This window comes from Lemur catta, chromosome 14 (genome assembly GCF_020740605.2).
Source record: "Lemur catta isolate mLemCat1 chromosome 14, mLemCat1.pri, whole genome shotgun sequence".
Taxonomy (NCBI): domain Eukaryota; kingdom Metazoa; phylum Chordata; class Mammalia; order Primates; family Lemuridae; genus Lemur; species Lemur catta.
The window spans coordinates 59,470,291-59,487,515 of NC_059141.1; the positions used below are offsets into that span (position 1 = coordinate 59,470,291).

The following is a 17,225-nucleotide window of genomic DNA, read 5'->3' on the forward strand; positions in this document are numbered from 1 at the left end:
ACTAATGACAACAGGCCCTTTAGTATTTCACTTTATGATCATACTGACACTGTATACATGAGGATACATTGAGGAAAAGCAGAAGTTTGGCATTTACATTATTACTTATGGGAAAAAAAACAGCATGAGGGAGGTTCTGTTATTATCTTTACTTTTGGGCTCAGCGAAGTAACTTGCCCAAGATCAAATAAGAAATAAATAGAAGAGTTGGGATTTAAATATAGGCAGTCTAGTTACCAGTACTGCAGTCTGACCACACTGTACTGTATTTGCTTTCTTAAACAAATCCCTATTCAAATGGTATACATATAGTTCAGTTGGAAAAATCAGAACACTCACCATCTGGCTGGAACCTTCATTATTTCAGAAATAAGCATCCTATGTATTTTGAGATGGTCAGTTATTTCTGGATTATTGTAATAAATGTCAAAAATAGTAATAATCTTAATACAGACTTTCCATTCATTAAAGACTTCCAAAAATAACTTTTCTATATCAAAAACTTATAAATGTCACAAGAAAGTTAAGTAATGGTCTATGTAGGATAGAAGCGAAATTCTGCTAGGGGAAACTCATGAAGCATTTTCCCTATTACACTTTTTATTCATATATTTTATAGAGACAACTAGTTTTGTTTTGCTTTTTAGTGGTGAGTCTGAGAGGGAATGCAGAAACCAACAGTCTTAGGAGAAGAAATGCTTTCATATTCTCAAGTCTAAGCAACAAAGAGGTTTCTTTATAAAGGCTTCAAATCTTGAAGAGATGAGAAAAGTGAGATTGTATTCAATTAGACATTTCAATAAATATGCAAGAAAACTCCAGCAATCATGAACATACTGTTTGCATGTTTGAAAAGCAATAAATTCATGCTTTGGATATTTTATCTTGAGAATAGTTTTAAGGATATTTCATTTTAGAAGATTCAGACGTAAAAGTCACACACATACAATTCCACCAGCGATTCTTCATATGATTAACATTCTGGAGTGTCCTAACAATGAGAAATCAAACATGACCACACCTACTGTGTAAAGAGAACACTGAGAAGCAACAGCAGGAAAATGCATTACCTGTGTCTTTGTTTCATGCTCAATAATTTTGCTAAGTTCAGCAGATAAATATAAAAACAGCAATCTCTTGTTTGTCTCCAAATATCCAGTTTTCTGTCACTGGCTCATCACCAATCACCCAAGTGCTAAGTCCTAAGTATTAAAAAAAATAGACTGCAAGTGATCCTTTACTTACCTCTGGTCCCTTTATCAAAACTTTTCATCACTTATGACCTCACTCACATTATTTGGCATTCCAAAAAATACGCAGCCAAACACAAGTTTGCTATTTTCTACTTAACCTAATAAATTTAAAAATTGATAAAATACTTATATTTTCATAGCACAAACCTTAGTTTTCACATTCATTAAGATATTTTAAAATTACTCAAACATGAGAAATGTGTGTGCTTATTTGGAAGAGTACTGCTGAATTTATTCTCCAGAAGGAAAAGCAGACCTGAGGCATTACATTACTGGAACATTTTAAAACATGTTGACATGTTCTTATCTTCTAAGCTTCAACAAAAGCTGCTTGTACAAACTATTTAATGAATATCTGCCCTATCAAACAAGCAAGATATCTGATGCAGGAGAGAAGCCAGGAGCTGAGTCACTTCATTTCTTTCTGTTGCTTCCAGTTGCTAGCATAGTTGCAACTCGCATAAATATATTTAATGTATCCATGTAGATTCCCAGCATCCTAGAAAAAAATATTATGGTCATTATGTATGATACAATTCTAATAATGATGATAAACATTTAACATAGGAAAGAAGAAAACCAATTCAGATTATTTGTCCTAGCTATACGGAATGGAGATTTAAAATATCTTCAACTGCCAACCAAGGAAGCCCTAGACTAGCAAACAGTCAGGTTTTCCTTCTGGCAGACTCATCTTTTAAATGTTAAAGGGCAGTTTTAAAAATCATTATTCTATTCTCTGACATTCTACTTACTATGAGTATAGTAACTTGCAAAGAAAACTGGGTCATAGACAACGAAATACGACAAAACCAAAGAAACAACCTTTATTAAAACTTGCTAGACAGAGTCTGGCATTTTTAAGTATAATATGCCTGCTTTGCCTGCACCCCCCACCTACCCCCGAAAACTGCTACAAATCTGTAAGCCTTACAGCAACATTTTTTTTAAACCATTACATTAGGTTTTATTTTTAGATAAAGAAAAACAAATTACTTTTAAAAAGTGACAGACACCATGAAACTCAAGAAAATTGTTTAAATAAAATAACCTACTTTGGTAGATGCCAAGAAAAGCATTATTATACAACACTTAATGGCAACTAAAGTTGAATATCTCCAAAACTGGAATCTATATATTGAAGAGTTTCCAATTTCTAGAAGTATAAAAATCGGCTTTTCTGTTAAAAATACCAAGTAAATTATGTACATTTCCAATAAATATTTGACTAATATATATATCCTTTCTTCAGTTTTAAAGTCTGCAAAATATATACTATTAAAAAAAATTGACCAAGGAGCACATTATTGTATAATGAGGCTAGTTAACAAAATAGGTAAAGTACTCTGAATTAGCAGAATGAATGCTTAAATATTACACTTAGTCACAATATAGTCAGTGGTTTTCTGGATGTACAGTTTACTAAAGAGAGAGAATAGACCAAACTGCAACAGAAAAAAAATAGTAAAATTTGACAAAGCCATTGTTGCGGGTTTAATTGTGTGTCCACCCCACCCTTGAAAAATATGTTGAAGTCCTAAGCCCTGGTACCTGTGAATGTCACCTTATTTGGAAATACAGGCTGGATGTGGTAGCTCACGCCTGTATTCCTAGCACTTTGGGAGATGGGAAGATTGTTTAAGCCCAGGAGTTCAAGACCAGCCTGAGCAAAACATCGAGACTGCCTCTACAAAAAAAAATTTTAAAATTAGCCGGGTGTCAGCTACTTGTGAGGCGGAGGCAGGAGGACTGCTTGAGCCCAGGAAATTGAGGTTGCAGTGAGCTATAATGACATCACAGCACTCTGGCCTGGGCAACAGAGTGAGATCCTCTCATGGAGGGGGAAAAAAAAAAAAAAAGAGACAAGAAATACAATCTTTGCAGATATAATTAAGATGTAAGTTAGGATGAGGTTATACTGGAGTAGGGTAAGCCCTTAATCCATTATGACTGGTGGCCCTATACGAAAAGAAGACAGCCTGGGGCAACATAGTGAGATCACATCTCTACCAAAAATAAGCCTATAGTTCTGGCTACTTGGGAGACTGAGGCAGCGTTTGAGCCTAGAAGCTTGAGGCTGCAGTGAGCTATGGATGCGCTGCACTCTAGCCCAGGCAACAGAGCGAGACCCTGTCTTTATATATATATAAATATATATATCTAATTACATTTACATAAATATATGTAAATATAAAGAAAAGGAGAAAAGATAGAGACAGACACAAGGGAGAATGTCATGTGAAGGAGACAGAGACTGGAACGATCCGTCTAGAGCCAAGGACTGCCAGCAGAACAAGCAGCTAAGAGAGGTATGGAACAGATTCTCTCAGAGCCCTCACAAGGTACCATCTCTGCTGATGCTTTCATTTTGGACTTCTGGCCTCCAGAACTGTGAGAGAATAAAGGTCTATTGTTTTTTTTTTTTTTTTTTTGAGACAGAGTCTCACTCTGTTGCCCGGGCTAGAGTGCTGTGGCGTCAGCCCAGCTCACAGCAACCTCAGACTCCTGGGCTCAGGCAATCCTCCTGCCTCAGCCTCTCGAGTAGCTGGGACTACAGGCATGTGCCACCATGCCCGGCTAATTTTTTTATGTATATTTTTAGCTGTCCGTATAATTTCTTTCTATGTTTCAGTAGAGACGGGGTCTCGCTCTTGCTCAGGCTGGTCTCGAACTCCTGAGCTCAAACGATCCGCCCACCTCAGCGTCCCAGAGTGCTAGGATTACAGGTGTGAGCCACCGCGCCCGGCTGAAGGTCTATTGTTTTAAGCCACCCAGTTTGTAATACTTTGTTATAGTAGCCCTAGTAAACTAAACATGGCTATAAAACAAAATAGGTCAAACACCAACATCCTTATATAAAAGTAACAACATTAAAGATTACTTACGAGTTGATGGGATCATATTTTTGAACTCCATACATTGGTGTTATTTCTGCCCGCCTGATTACTTTCTGGGTATCATACAGGAGGAACATGCTGAAAAGAACTAATCCACCATACACTGCCACTGAGTACAGAGTGGCACCGGCCACAGTGGTAGGTGGAAGAAACATAGATCCTGAAATCAAAATGGGGAAAAAAAATGAAGATTTTTTTTCTTTTTTGAAAAATCACTTTCCTGTAACTGGATTTATAACTGACACTACTTAAAAAAAAAATCTCTTCAGTATACTGTACAGGTAAAAAGACATCTGAGTATGTGTACTGTCTAATCTTATTTACATTAGTTCAAATCCCATGATATTCATTCCTCCAATGGGCCACCTGACAACATTCCAGGAAGGCACTTGCATCAGAACAATTTTCATGTTCTTCAGACCAACTTTCTCATTTTAGATGTATTTGTTAAGACCAGTAATAATGATTGACCATGTTGCCAAAATGTTCATATGACATCATATAATAAAATCCATTCAAATTAGCAACATACCTTTTAAACTTTTAAAAATGACTCAATGAATTAGGATACCTGAGTATTTCAGATTTTAGGACACTATGAACCAAGAACTAAGTGTCAAAGCACAGTAGCTTACCCAGTGAAGACACAAAGACAAGGCCCAGGCCCACTCCCAGGGGTGCTCCCATGTTCATAAACTTCTCACTCGGTGCGCACATGGCCACAGTGGAGAGGCCTCCCACAATGCCGGCTGTATACCACGCGGCTCTGATGAGAAGAGGCCCTCCTAGTATTGTCAGAGGAGCCACAACTGCACCCATCACGCCTAGAGAAAGAGCAAGCAAGTGCTTATTAAGTATTTACTAAATAACAACCAAAGGGAAAATGCCATTTCTAAACATGCCAACATATTATATCTTACTGTTTAAGCAATATGATTATAAAAAGTTTTCCCTTTAGATAATACTACCTGCAAAATTCTACAACAAAATCTGTGGCTACTCAAATTCTGTATCACAACATTAATTAGCACTATTCCTAGTCAAACAGTTACAACTCATAAGCACAAACATTAATCTATATTTTTACCATCAAATCTCATGTAACCCACTATTTGGATCTTACCACCAGTTTTTACAACATTCATGTAAGAACTGGGATAAAAAGGCTTAGAAAGAATAACTCAAGATCAAACCTACTGCTGCCAAAAAGAAGTAAGGTAAAAGAGAAAGAGGATATGATGATAACCTTAAAATGTAGGAATTTCTAGGATAGACACTGCTGTTACCTTGTGTAACAGGGAACGCTATCAGAGTTTATGAAAAGTAACTTTAGTTGTTTATAACTATAAACTCTTCACAAAAATTATACCAAAAGGGTATTAATCATTTAATTAACAAAGATAAATGGAATTCCTTAATTAAAAAAATCTTAGATCCTTATTTCAGCACTGAGCAGAAATTACCCTTTTCTTAAACATAAGTTACCTTATGGACTAGGCACATAACTGATTTTTCAATACTAGTGTATCACTTTCACAAGAGTAACACTTCTAGATCAAGTAACAAAGTATACTGTATCTCATGATGATGAACAATTTAAAAATACTTTTTGTTCTAAGAGAGATACTGGATAAAAATTTCTGCTACATATGACATTTCTATTAGGATTCCAATCAGTTTTGTATTTGACAGCAAAATTTTCAGCAAAACTTTCTCTATCCTCAGGTTTTTTTTAATTTTTCTAAAAATAGCAAAAAAAAAAAAAAAACTCTCAAGTGATGTGTATCAGATCTGAAATCCGCCTGGTATTGAACAAAATAAACAAAAGAAAATCTCTGCATACTGGACCATCAGAGGAGAAAGGTTCAGTATTGGGGATGTCCATGGTCTTAGCATCAGAATCAACTTTTCAGAGCAAAGGTCTGGCAATAATGCAACGAGTAATGACTGAAAAAAATTGTGTTTCTAAACATGAGGTTTAATTAAATTATGTGTAAGTAATTTACAGCTGAAAGCCACCCAAAAGAGGTAGTATTCAGGATTGTTTAATAACAATTTAAAATAGAACATACCAGAATGCAGCAACCAAGCAAGATGCTTTGGGCCTGGGCTCTGTTCATATGGTATTGAGTGTACCAACATTCCAGCTCCAATCATGGCTGCAAAGGTTGCACCAATTGTCTGAAAAACACATATTATTAAGAAAAATTGATCCTTACCTAAAACTAAAGTAGAAACTCACAAGTTTCAAGTATAATTAGTTACTTCTAATAAACCAGCTTTAAAAAGATGAAGGATAATAAACCAAATCCTGTATTTTTCTGGTACATTAAAGGCCTTGGGTTTATTTTGGAGTATTGGCTAAGTTAGCAAGAGTGCCCCCTAGTGCCACATATGAGGTTTTGCAGATAGCTTCAAGAAGATGACTTGAGATTGGATGGGCACTATCATCTTTTAATAATTTTACTCTTGTTAGACAGAGGTGAAATAAAAATTCTTTAAGGAATCCCAGGATAACGCCTCTTAATTAAAAAATACATTTTAGATAGCACAAATAGCACTTTCTTTAAAATAAGTCATGATCTACTGACTAGTATATATTTTTTTATATATATAGTACATTGCTTTGAATTCCCTATTCGCTAAATGAAAACTTGAAAAATAGAAGGTGAATATCACAGCATATGAAGAGATAAAAACATAAGATTCTACATTTCTATCCTTCCAGGTTTATGGCTGACTTGGTGCTCATTCCTTGTCTTTGCCTATTTTAGATTTCCATTGTTATAACATTTAAATATTCCTTGTGTATGACAAGAAGAAATGTGTATAATGGAAGATAGTGATAAGCAATTTTCAAGAAATTTAAAGCAGAGATTGCAAACCTGGACAGAATCAGGCAGCAGGTACGTTTTGTTTGGCCAGCTATTAAAAAACAATTGACTGTGGTCAATGCTTTTTAGTTGGAAGCCTTTCTGGAGATGTCAATAATCCCCTGTGTGGCATGCCAGGCCTCCTTACTCATCTGTACTGTCTGACCCATGGATGTCAGAATGTTCAATCTCTGATATAAAGTACGGTAAAAAGAACAGCTGCTTTTTTCTGAGAACGGGAAAACCTCCATACAGAAAAGCATACTAAGTTCCAGTCCACCATTTTCCAATGCAGAAACAATTATTAAAAACTACTTCACACATCCTCAGCACAGTATTTTCAGAATATTTACTGGAATTATATTTTTTAATTTTAAAGTTCTTCTTGATCCAGTCTCGTATTTTGCCTTTTACCTTTCCACACTCTACATTCCAGCTGTACTGAACTGGCAGGACTGCAAACATGCCCCAAAGTTTCCTTAACTCTGTCCATCATGCCTGAGAACACCTCCTTCCTATCTGGCTGACTTACTAAGGCATTGCCTCCACATCTTGAAAACTTTTTCTAGTAGGTAGCCTGGCTGCCCAGTAACAGGATCAGATGCTCCCCTGTTCCAAAAGCACTTGGGACAAACTTTGACATTATCTGTGTATGCGTACATCTGTCATCTCCAAAAGGCAGTATCTTCATCTCTGTAGCACCCATCTTTGGCTCTCCCAACCATTTTCCTTAAGTATTCCTAACAGTGGAGGAGGGTAATCTTTTGCCCAGAGGGGGTTGAAAAGATAACCCAAGCACAAAACTTCCTTGAAGTCTTATTTTAGGGTCTAAAACTTTATGTACATTTTAATCTTTCATAATATTGCTATTTGTTTTATTACAGAAGTATTCTTTTAAGTCACTTACCTTTGATTAAAACTGACCTTCCTGGTGAGAATGCACCATACCTATTCTGTGACTTCATGAACCTCTGGGCTAGAAGATTCATGACAGCCACTGGACAAGCATGATCCTAAGACTACGAAAAGTGTCCAAATGGCTATGCTACCGTAAATGGTTGTCCTTTTGGAAAGTACAATGCAGTAGAAATATTATGGATGTAGGTAATAGGTACGTATTACATAAACGCATCTCTCCTTGTCCTCCAGTCACACACTCATTGCTCTAGTTCAAGTTCTTATCATCCCTCATTTCTGATCTTACACAGGCACAGCTGGTATACCTGCTTCATGTCTTTTCCATGTTAGTTCTTAAAACTCAGATACAAATCACACTTTCACTGTTCTAGTATCTTCAATGGCCTCTGACTGCTCAGGTACTCTCCTTAGCTTGGCAAACAAACACACCTGTGTCATCTTCACACTCCAGACCTCAAACACCTGCATCTCACTCTAATGGGATTGTAAGTCACTTTTAAAATTAGGTTTTCCTACCTCTTCTCTGCTCAAGCTGTTTGGTAAAATTAGACTGCCCTTGTTTTCTTCTAAAATCAAACACGTTAGCCTTCAACAACTCTGGTGAAATAAATGGCTCCTTAAAGGAACCTCCCTGACAGTCCAAGACAGAAACTTTCAACTGAACTTTGCACTGTTTGTTTGGTTTTTTTTTTTTTTTGAGACAGAGTCTTGCTCTGTTGCCCAGGCTAGAGTGCTGTGGCATCAGCCTAACTCACAGCAACCTCAAACTCCTGGGCTCAAGTGATCCTCCTGGTTCAGCCTCCTAAGTACCTGGGACTACAGGCATCCACCATCATGCCCAGGTAATTTTTTCCATTTTTAGTTGTTCCCGGCTAATTACTTCTATTTTTAGTAAAGACGATGTCTCGCTCTTGCTCAGGCTGGTCTTGATCTCCTGACCTCAAGAGATCCTCCTGCCTTGGGCTCCCAGAATGCTAGAATTACAGGTGTGAGCCACTGAGCCCAGAGTGAACTTTGCACTTTCTACTGCTTATTGCCCATCCTGTACCATTTACTCCAGTTCATCTATTCTACCAAATACAAAGAAAAAGGGCCCCATGTCTGAAATCATATTCTGGTATTTACCAAAATAACAATTGCTCAAGAAATACTCAATGAATATAAAATCTTACATAAGGTCAAGAAGCCCAGGAATAACAGCAGCAACTCTACTCTTAATAGCAAAGAATTCTTCGGTGTTTGTGACAATTATTTCTCTCTGACCTCTAAGATGATTTTGCATTTGCTTTATTTTTTTAGTAAACTGCTACAAAATAGAGGCTGTTTGATATCTGCTGGTAGACAAGAAGGATTTCCCTGTAAATTTGATTTCCAACCTCTCTGGTGTTAGTAGAATACATATTTGACAAAGAATTAATAGCTGCCTTACCTCAAAATGCACTTCCTAATTTGTCTCAGCTGCACTAATACAGGTTGAGTATCCCTTATCTGAAATGCATGGGATCAGAAGTGTTTCAGATTTCAATTTTTTTTTCAGAGTTGGAATATTTGCATTATATATACCTGTTCAAGTATCTCTAATCCCAAAATCCAAAATCTAAAATGCTCTAATGAGCATTTCCTTTGAGTGTCATGTCAGTGCTCAAAAAGCTTTGGATTTTGGAGCATTTTTCAGATTTTGGATTAGGAATACTCAACCTGTAATTGATACATTATTTGAACAAAAACTTGTTCAATATAGTATTCTTTCCATTTAATACCTCCCTGCCCCAATATATTTCATCTAATCTTTTGATCTTTAGACAAAAAAAGGAAAACAAGAACAGCTGACTTACCACCCAGGAGCCTCTCATCATGAAGTTCATGAGAACAGGAGTTCTGCTTACTGCCAAGGCAGACAAAGCTGTTAAACCAATACTTCCTGCTAAGTACATATAGGTAGAATGAATTCTATCCTTCACATACTGAGGCCAAATTCTGTAAGAAATACAACATGGTTAATTTATGGAATTAGGGGTTAGCATTCTGCTTGAGTCATTTACCAGCTGGGCAACCTTGGGATAAATCACTTTACTACTCTAAATCTTATTTATCATGGGAATAAGTATGCATACTTTGGAATAACTGTAAAGATTAAATCAGATAAAACATGTAAGCACTTAGCACATACAAAAAGTAACATATTTTCTCCTTGCTTAAACACATATAACCTTGCTAAAAGATTTTTATTTAGGTTTGAATAAATATATGTCAAAGAAGCAACAAGAGGTTTGTTTTTATTCATGTATATACACAGATGAAGACTAGACACAAAACATTCCTAAAGGGAATGAAGATAAGGATGAGAAGAAAATTGAACCTTTGTTTTAAAAGCTGGAATTGTTTGGAAACAATTTACTTACACAGCCTTTTCAATAGCTCCAATCTCATTAGACATTCCCAAGCCATAGTAGCACAATGCTCCAAGACCAACAGCTGCCCCTCCAGCAACAAACCATCTTCCCATTTGATCAACTGCAAAACACAGGAGGAAATGCAGGTGAATACTGGCATATCTCCACTAAATTAACATGCTGGTGGTAAGATCTTCACAATATTTATGAGAGGAATCAAATCATATATTCTCTTTCTATTTCTTCAATATGGCCATAATTAGTGCATATGGAGATACAGAAATGGTCTCAAAGTTACGGACCCAGTAGAAAACGACATCCTTGACACACAGGTGTAATAATCAGTACAAAAAGGAAAGGATCAAACTTGAGTAACCTTCAGTCTCACTCATTTTGACGTGGCAGTGTATCTGTACATGTGGAAATACTTCTGTGATATACATTATTTTATTAATAAGTTGAAGTGTGTTCTTATGAAATTCTTAGAAAGTAAAAAATGAGAAGAAAATGTCAATAGTTACACCACACTGTGTCTGAAGTGGTATTAATAAAGATGATGCTTTACATCAAGTCAAGAAAAAAAAAAGAATCAAAGAATAAAAATGTAATCAGTGTTTATGTAGCAGAAACAAGGGAGAGGATGTGTTTGGGTTACTTAATTCTCATCCTGAAACATACAGACATTAAATGCTTGAATGAAGATTCTACATATTTCAAATGAACTTCAACAAACTATATCTTGCAGATCAGGGCATTAACTAATAATCTTTTTCTTTAAAAAAGGGGAAAGTAAAATTTCCAATGGAAGAAATATGACTGGGAACCACTGAATCCAGTGCAAAGTCTCAATCTTTTTTTGGTCATTAGACTTGAGAACAATAATGTGGGCTTCTTCCCAGAAAATGCGCAAATACACAAGTTTGCATACATTTTTAGGAGGTGGTTCATAGACCTCTTAAAACATATCCATGGACTTCAAGTTAATAGATTGCCACCTACTTTTAAATATTTTTTCCATTGATGGTTCCAATGCTGCCTCTTTGAGTTCTTGGCCAGTTTTTCCACGCCGGATCCCAATTCTTGTCTTGGTGGCATATTCCTGACATACATGTCAAGAAAAACACATAACACCCACACCAAAACACAATCTTAATAAAATGGAGGATCTCTTCACACTAGAAAACTCTAAGAAACTCGGTACTTTCTATATATGTAATTTCACTATAAAAGTTTGTTAGCCAACCTAAGAAAATAAATGTAGACCTTACCTGTGCTTCATCTTTGAAGTGATTCAGTAATTTATTATACTCTTAACTTCTTAAAGTTTCAGAATAACTGTTTCTTTTATAAATTACAGATTTTATCTATATACCTACAATTACTATATTTTACACACCAATCAAAAGTCAAGAATCTATTAACATTTTAAGAATCTATTAAAATTTAAAAAATATGTATTCAATAAGCATAGCTGCATTTTGTAATCTGGGAAATGGGCTCAAGAAAGAGATCTTTACTTAACATGAAGCCAAAGGGAGGGATGACTATTACCCTCTGTTTTGGCTCTTTTTCAACAGTGGAACAGTTAATTTAAGAGAGAAAAAGTTGTTTCCTTCTAGCTTCTGTATATTCTTGTTCACCTAACACTTCAAAACATGTACTCCTTCTAATTTGAATGCTAGAGGGGTAAAAGTAAATGAATTTTTCTCTAACCTGACAAATTTTATCATTCTCTGAATGAGAGTTCAAATATCATATTGGATTAGAGTCTATTGTAAAATTTAAAAAAAAGAGCTGAAACATCTTTACTAACTTATTAATAAGCTATTGGCCAACTGGTAATATGCCTGGGTTCTTAAGCTTTTGACTACAGGCCCCACAATCTCTTTGTTACACCAAATAACTCTCAATCCCTCAAGATGTACTTTAAATTTTCTGAATGAAAAATTCTAAGAGTTTTAAACAAAGGAAAAGTTACAGAAACTCTTTTTCTCTTTCATATGTAATAAGGAGGGACCAGAATGATATAAAACTAATGGGAGGCCGAGCACAATGGCTCACACCTGTAATCCCAGCCACTCTGGGAGGCCAAGGTGGGAGGATCACTCAAGGCCAGGAGGTGGAGACCAACCTGGGCAACACAGCAAGATCATATCTCTCCAAAAATAAGAAAAATTAGCCAGGCATGGTGGTATACACATGTAGTCCCAGCTACTTGGGAGGCTAAGGCAGGAGGATCATTTGAGACCCGGAGTTCAAAGATACAGTGAGCTACGATTCTGCCACTAATGCACTCCAGCCTGGGCAACAGAGTGAGACCGGGTCGAAGGAGAGGAGAGGAGAGGACAGGAGGGGAGAGGAGGGGAGGGGAGGGGAGAAAAGAAAAGAGAAAAGAAAAGAAAAGAAAAGAAAAGAAAAGAAAAGAAAAGAAAAGAAAAGAAAAGAAAAGAAAAGAAAAGAAAAAGGAGGGGAGGGGAGGGGAGGGGAGGGGAGGGGAGGGGAGGGGAGGGGAGGAGAGGAGAGGAGAGGAGAGAAGAGAAAAGAAAAGAAAAGAAAAGAAAAGAAAAGAAAAAAAAGAAAAGAAAAGAAAAGAAAAGAAAAAAAAAGAAAAGAAAAGAAAAGAAAAGAAAAGAAAAGAAAAGAAAAGAAAAGAAAAGAAAAGAAAAGGAAAAGAAAAGAAAAGGAGGGAGGGGAGAGGCGGGGCGGGGCAGAGAAGAGAACATAAAAGAAAACAAGAAAAGAAAAGAAAGAAAACTATGGGGAGAAAGAGCTGATTGGGAACATTATCAGGATTAAGTGCTGCGGCAAATCACTAAAGCAAGCTTCATACTCTGCCAAAAAAAAAAAAAAATGATCCCACAGGCACAAATAAAGCAATATAAAAACATTCAGATTATCTTTACCCTGCTGGGTGTTAAGAGCCATTGATTCTTCGTGATGGAATTCTTCACAACAGGAGAGGCCTTGGTGAAAGTTGGGTGGAAAACCCTGGAAGGTAGTGTCCGGAGACACACAAGCCTTGCGGCCAGCATGGTGGTACACCAGGTTTACCAAGCAGATCTGAAATGCTAATAAGACAGGAAAAATAAAATTAAAAAAACCATTAACCAATTAAAAGGAGGACATAGAGGAGCCAGAGACAAGAAGGAACAAATGATCTTTTAGTAGAAAAGATGAAATAAAGTGGTGCTTTTAATTTTCTATAATGAATCCTCTGCTTGACCCTTGTAATACAAAAAACCCATCCCACAGAACTTAGTGTGGGATAGAGTACCAAATTAAAGTCCCAGTTCGATCAATAACAGGATATATGATGGCAAAGGTTATGTGTAACACAGAGTGGATGTTAATAACTAGACAATACAGGGTCTGTGATGGCTTCTACAAATGTAGTTTTGGTTTAATATTTATACCAGTATTCAATGAGAAAATTTAAAAGACTCTATATAACTTTTGAACAAAGGAAAAATGTCATCCAAGTAAGAGATGAATAACTCTTTGAGGTCATACTGCATTACAAGGCTAAAAGACATCAACAGAAGATACATAAATTTCAGCTAATCATGCTTCCCTTCAAGATATGCAAATATTCAAAGTAAGTTAACCTATATACCCTACTATGACTACACAAAGGACATTCAATTTTTCAAAGTAAACTCAGTTATCAACCAGGTTTCCCTCACATTAGACTCCTTCAATAATGTCCTCCAAAGAAAAACATGCTAAAAACTGGATTCTCTTGGCTCCAGGGCAGATTATACCAGAGGGTGACCAAACACAAAGTCACCTGAATGTCTTTCTGTAACACTAAGATGACTGACAGGTGAGAATGAGATGACAAGCATAAGCCAATGTGGGCTACCAGCACATCTCTACCAATGATTTGTAGTGAATATTTAGGCAAGTAACTCTCCTTCTGGGTCTCATTTTCCCCACCTGCAATATAAGAGAATTGGAGTGAACCAGTGTTCAGACTATAATGCTGACCCTTGAACTACCTGCTTTCAAATTGCCCAGATGCACCTTAAAACGCAGACTCCTGGATTTCACTTTGCTCCTAACGATTATACTTCTAGGAATAGGTCCAAAAATAAGTGTTTTAACTAGCACTCCAAAAGCTAATAACTCTTCCTTTAAAATACCTGAGTGTCCCTCCAGCTCTGCCACTGGAACTACTAAGGGTATATAATACTGAGCACCTGCCCTTTAGGAAAACATCGAGGCATTCTGGCACTTTCGTGCTATTACATCATCTCAAACTATAGCTGTCCTGTCTTCCTCAGTCCTCAGCCCACTGGAGCCAAGGAGACTCGGCTCAGAGTGGCCTCGATGTCGCACAACAGCCTATAGTGGGAATCGTGTTTCTGCTACATGTTAGAAGTAACCTTGTGCGGGAGCTGGACTTTTGAGACTCAGGTGCCTTCGCTACGCAATGGAGAAACTACCATACACTTTTAGATAAGGGCTTACGCTTCAGCGAGCGCTGATGAGCTCCGGCGCTTGGTCCCCCAAGAAAGTTCGCCCAGCCCACTTACCGGACGAGAAGCCGGCAGTAAACCACCACGTCAACGCACAACCGTCCCACCGCCCCCCCACCCGTCTCAGGTGCCTCTTTATCTGCTCGGGCAGCGGCGCTACGGCCCCGCCGCGGGCATGACTCAGCACTTCGCTGCCCAGGGAGAGGAGGCCAGAGAGGAAGAGCCACTGCCCGCCTGTCCTGGACCCTGGGGCCGCCGACCCCCTCACTAGGGTCACCCACAAGAGGGTGACCCTGACGCGCAGCCCGGCCATGACGCAGCCAGCAGCGCCGCCGCCTTCCGCCCTCCCCAGCCGCACCCAGCGCTCCCCTGAGGCCGCCCGTCAGGAGTACCGGGGATCCGGGGCGCCCGCTAGCCGGGGGAAGCGCTACCTCAGTTCCCAGGCACCGCCACCACGCAGGTCCCCTTCCGGGCCGGCGAAACACACACACCACCACCTCCCCCGCCTCCCGCCAGCTCCTTACTGCCTCTGCGCGTGCAGTCCCGCAGGCGCACTGCGTGACGCAACTTCCCAAAGGAGGCGAATAGTCTGAGCAGCCAATCACGAGCAGGCCTATGACGGAAGAGCGGGCACAGTGGGGAGGCGGGGTTCCGGGTTGGTGGGGCGGGGCCAGGTGAGGATTGTTCCTGCGAACGTCACAGTCAGCGTCCGTATTGGGCGTGTGAAGGGAAGCTGTCTGCGCCATCTTAGTTTTGGGCGGTGGAGCTCTCCTTTCCTTTTCTCTCAACTTTTTCACGCGTAGCAGACACAAGAATTATTAAAAAATTGAAAGGCGGTAGCGTTAAAAGTTATTCCGTCACTCTGCTCCTTTCTTATTGAAGGGCTTTTTGACCCTTCGTAATTTATTGTTAGATAAATGTCGTGCCAGGTGTGGCTGTTTCTGACCGGAGCTAACCGGTTTCTTGGGTCTGACGCCAAAGGTTAAATGGTGAAATCCTGCAAAGGTTTTTTTTCCTAGATTTCTTTTTTTTTTTTCATTGCTTTGTGACCTTGTCGCGGCACGTTTTCAAGCTTCAGTCTATACCTGTCTGTACACAGGGCTGATAACCGGCTCTGCCTCTTACCCAGCGTTGTTCCGAGGGCTTTTAAGCTGTTTCGGTTGCGAGTGATTTGTTGCGTGAAAAGCCAGATAGACAAGCGAGTTGGTTTTTTTTTTTCCACTCTCGGTCTATTTCTTTTTCAGTATTTGCTGAAGGCTCAGTGCTCAACTTTGTACCAACCATTGTATTAGGTGTTACGCATATATACTGTGAACTAAAATAAAATTTTAAGCCTCACACAGCCCCCCCCAGCTGACTGAATGGACCCCTCGAGGCCAAAGGAATATCCTAAAACTAAATTGCCTGCCAGGGGGAGGGAGGTCACACATGCCTTATCATGCCCCTCCCTCCCTCCTTGGGGGCATCCTTTGTAAGGCATTAACAGGCTTAAGGGGATGCAAGACAAACCTACAGGACCTCAATTTACACAACAAATCTGTGTGTGGTGGCTTATCTCTGATAAACTACACAACAAATCTATGTGTGGTGGCTTATCTCTGATAAACAGCAACTATGTTAAAACGTTGGAAGCCTTTAGACAAAGCTTTATGTCCTTAACCAATTACAAGCCAAAGAATCTTTAAACCCACCTATAACCTGTGATCCCCTGCTTTGAGATGGCCCACCTTTTCAGGCCTAGCCAATGTATGATTCCCACGTATTGATTTATGACTTTACCTGTAACCCCTGTCTCCCTGAAATGTATAAAACCAAACTTTAACCCAGCCACACCGAGTCCACTTGCTCAAGGCCTCTTGGACGTGGCTCTGGGTCATGATCCTCAAATTTGGCTCAGGATAAATCTCTTTAAAATTATTTTACAGAGTTTGTTTTTTTTCCGTTGACATATGAATGAATCAAACGCGTTTGCTACCACTGTTTTGGCAAAACAAAATCCCTGCCCTTGTAGCTTTACTTTCTTGTGGTGACAGAAAATAGAAAAATGTGTTAGGTGGTGGTAAGTATCATGGAGGAAAAGGAGGATAAAGCCCTGGAGGGGTGCTATTTTAGATAAGGTGATTAACAACATGTAAAATTCGTGAACCTTTTTAACTCCTAAGCAATTGTTAATTGTGATTTATGATTCTTTCCTAGCCATGTAAATCTTGACGAACGTAAAGATTTGCCTTCTATGTGGGTAATAAAACAGTTTGGCAGCAACACAGTTCTTATCTCTTTACTCTCAAAATTGCAGAAAAACCCGAGAGAAATCTGTCACTTATGATATTGAACAAATTGAGCACGATCAATTTAATCTTACTTTAGATCTTTGCCCAATTTGATTAGCTAGCAAATAGGTTCTCTGTTTAGC

The 17,225-nt window shown here is 38.5% G+C and overlaps 1 protein-coding gene across 3 annotated transcripts; it reads right to left on the reverse strand.

Annotated features, from left to right (window-relative positions):
• Nucleotides 1–1,455: 1,455 nt before the first annotated feature.
• GHITM (growth hormone inducible transmembrane protein) lies at nucleotides 1,456–15,475 on the reverse strand. Of its 3 annotated transcripts, none has more exons than XM_045568227.1 (9): nucleotides 15,337–15,475; nucleotides 13,238–13,402; nucleotides 11,334–11,433; nucleotides 10,344–10,455; nucleotides 9,777–9,918; nucleotides 6,223–6,331; nucleotides 4,786–4,974; nucleotides 4,139–4,310; nucleotides 1,456–1,752 (listed from the first exon to the last, which is right to left on the reverse strand). In XM_045568227.1, exons 2-9 carry the CDS (start codon nucleotides 13,364–13,366, stop codon nucleotides 1,668–1,670), a joined length of 1,038 nt encoding a protein of 345 aa, XP_045424183.1. In that variant the 5' UTR covers nucleotides 13,367–13,402; nucleotides 15,337–15,475; the 3' UTR covers nucleotides 1,456–1,667. The 3 variants fall into 3 exon arrangements, with proteins under 3 accessions (XP_045424183.1, XP_045424182.1, XP_045424184.1); XM_045568226.1 differs by lacking the exon at nucleotides 15,337–15,475 and adding an exon at nucleotides 15,244–15,330; XM_045568228.1 differs by lacking the exon at nucleotides 15,337–15,475 and adding an exon at nucleotides 15,205–15,298.
• Between the last annotated feature and the right edge of the window lie 1,750 nt (nucleotides 15,476–17,225).

Excerpts from the sequence above, each read along its gene's own strand:
- GHITM (XM_045568227.1), bottom strand. The coding sequence starts at position 13,366 with ATGCTGGCCGCAAGGCTTGTGTGTCTCCGGACACTACCTTCCAGGGTT. Across the intron at positions 11,434-13,237 it reads GGCTCTTAACACCCAGCAGG|GAATATGCCACCAAGACAAG; the intron begins GTAAAGATAATC and ends CATGTATGTCAG. Across the intron at positions 4,975-6,222 it reads TGCTTGGTTGCTGCATTCTG|GCGTGATGGGTGCAGTTGTG; the intron begins GTATGTTCTATT and ends CTCTTTCTCTAG.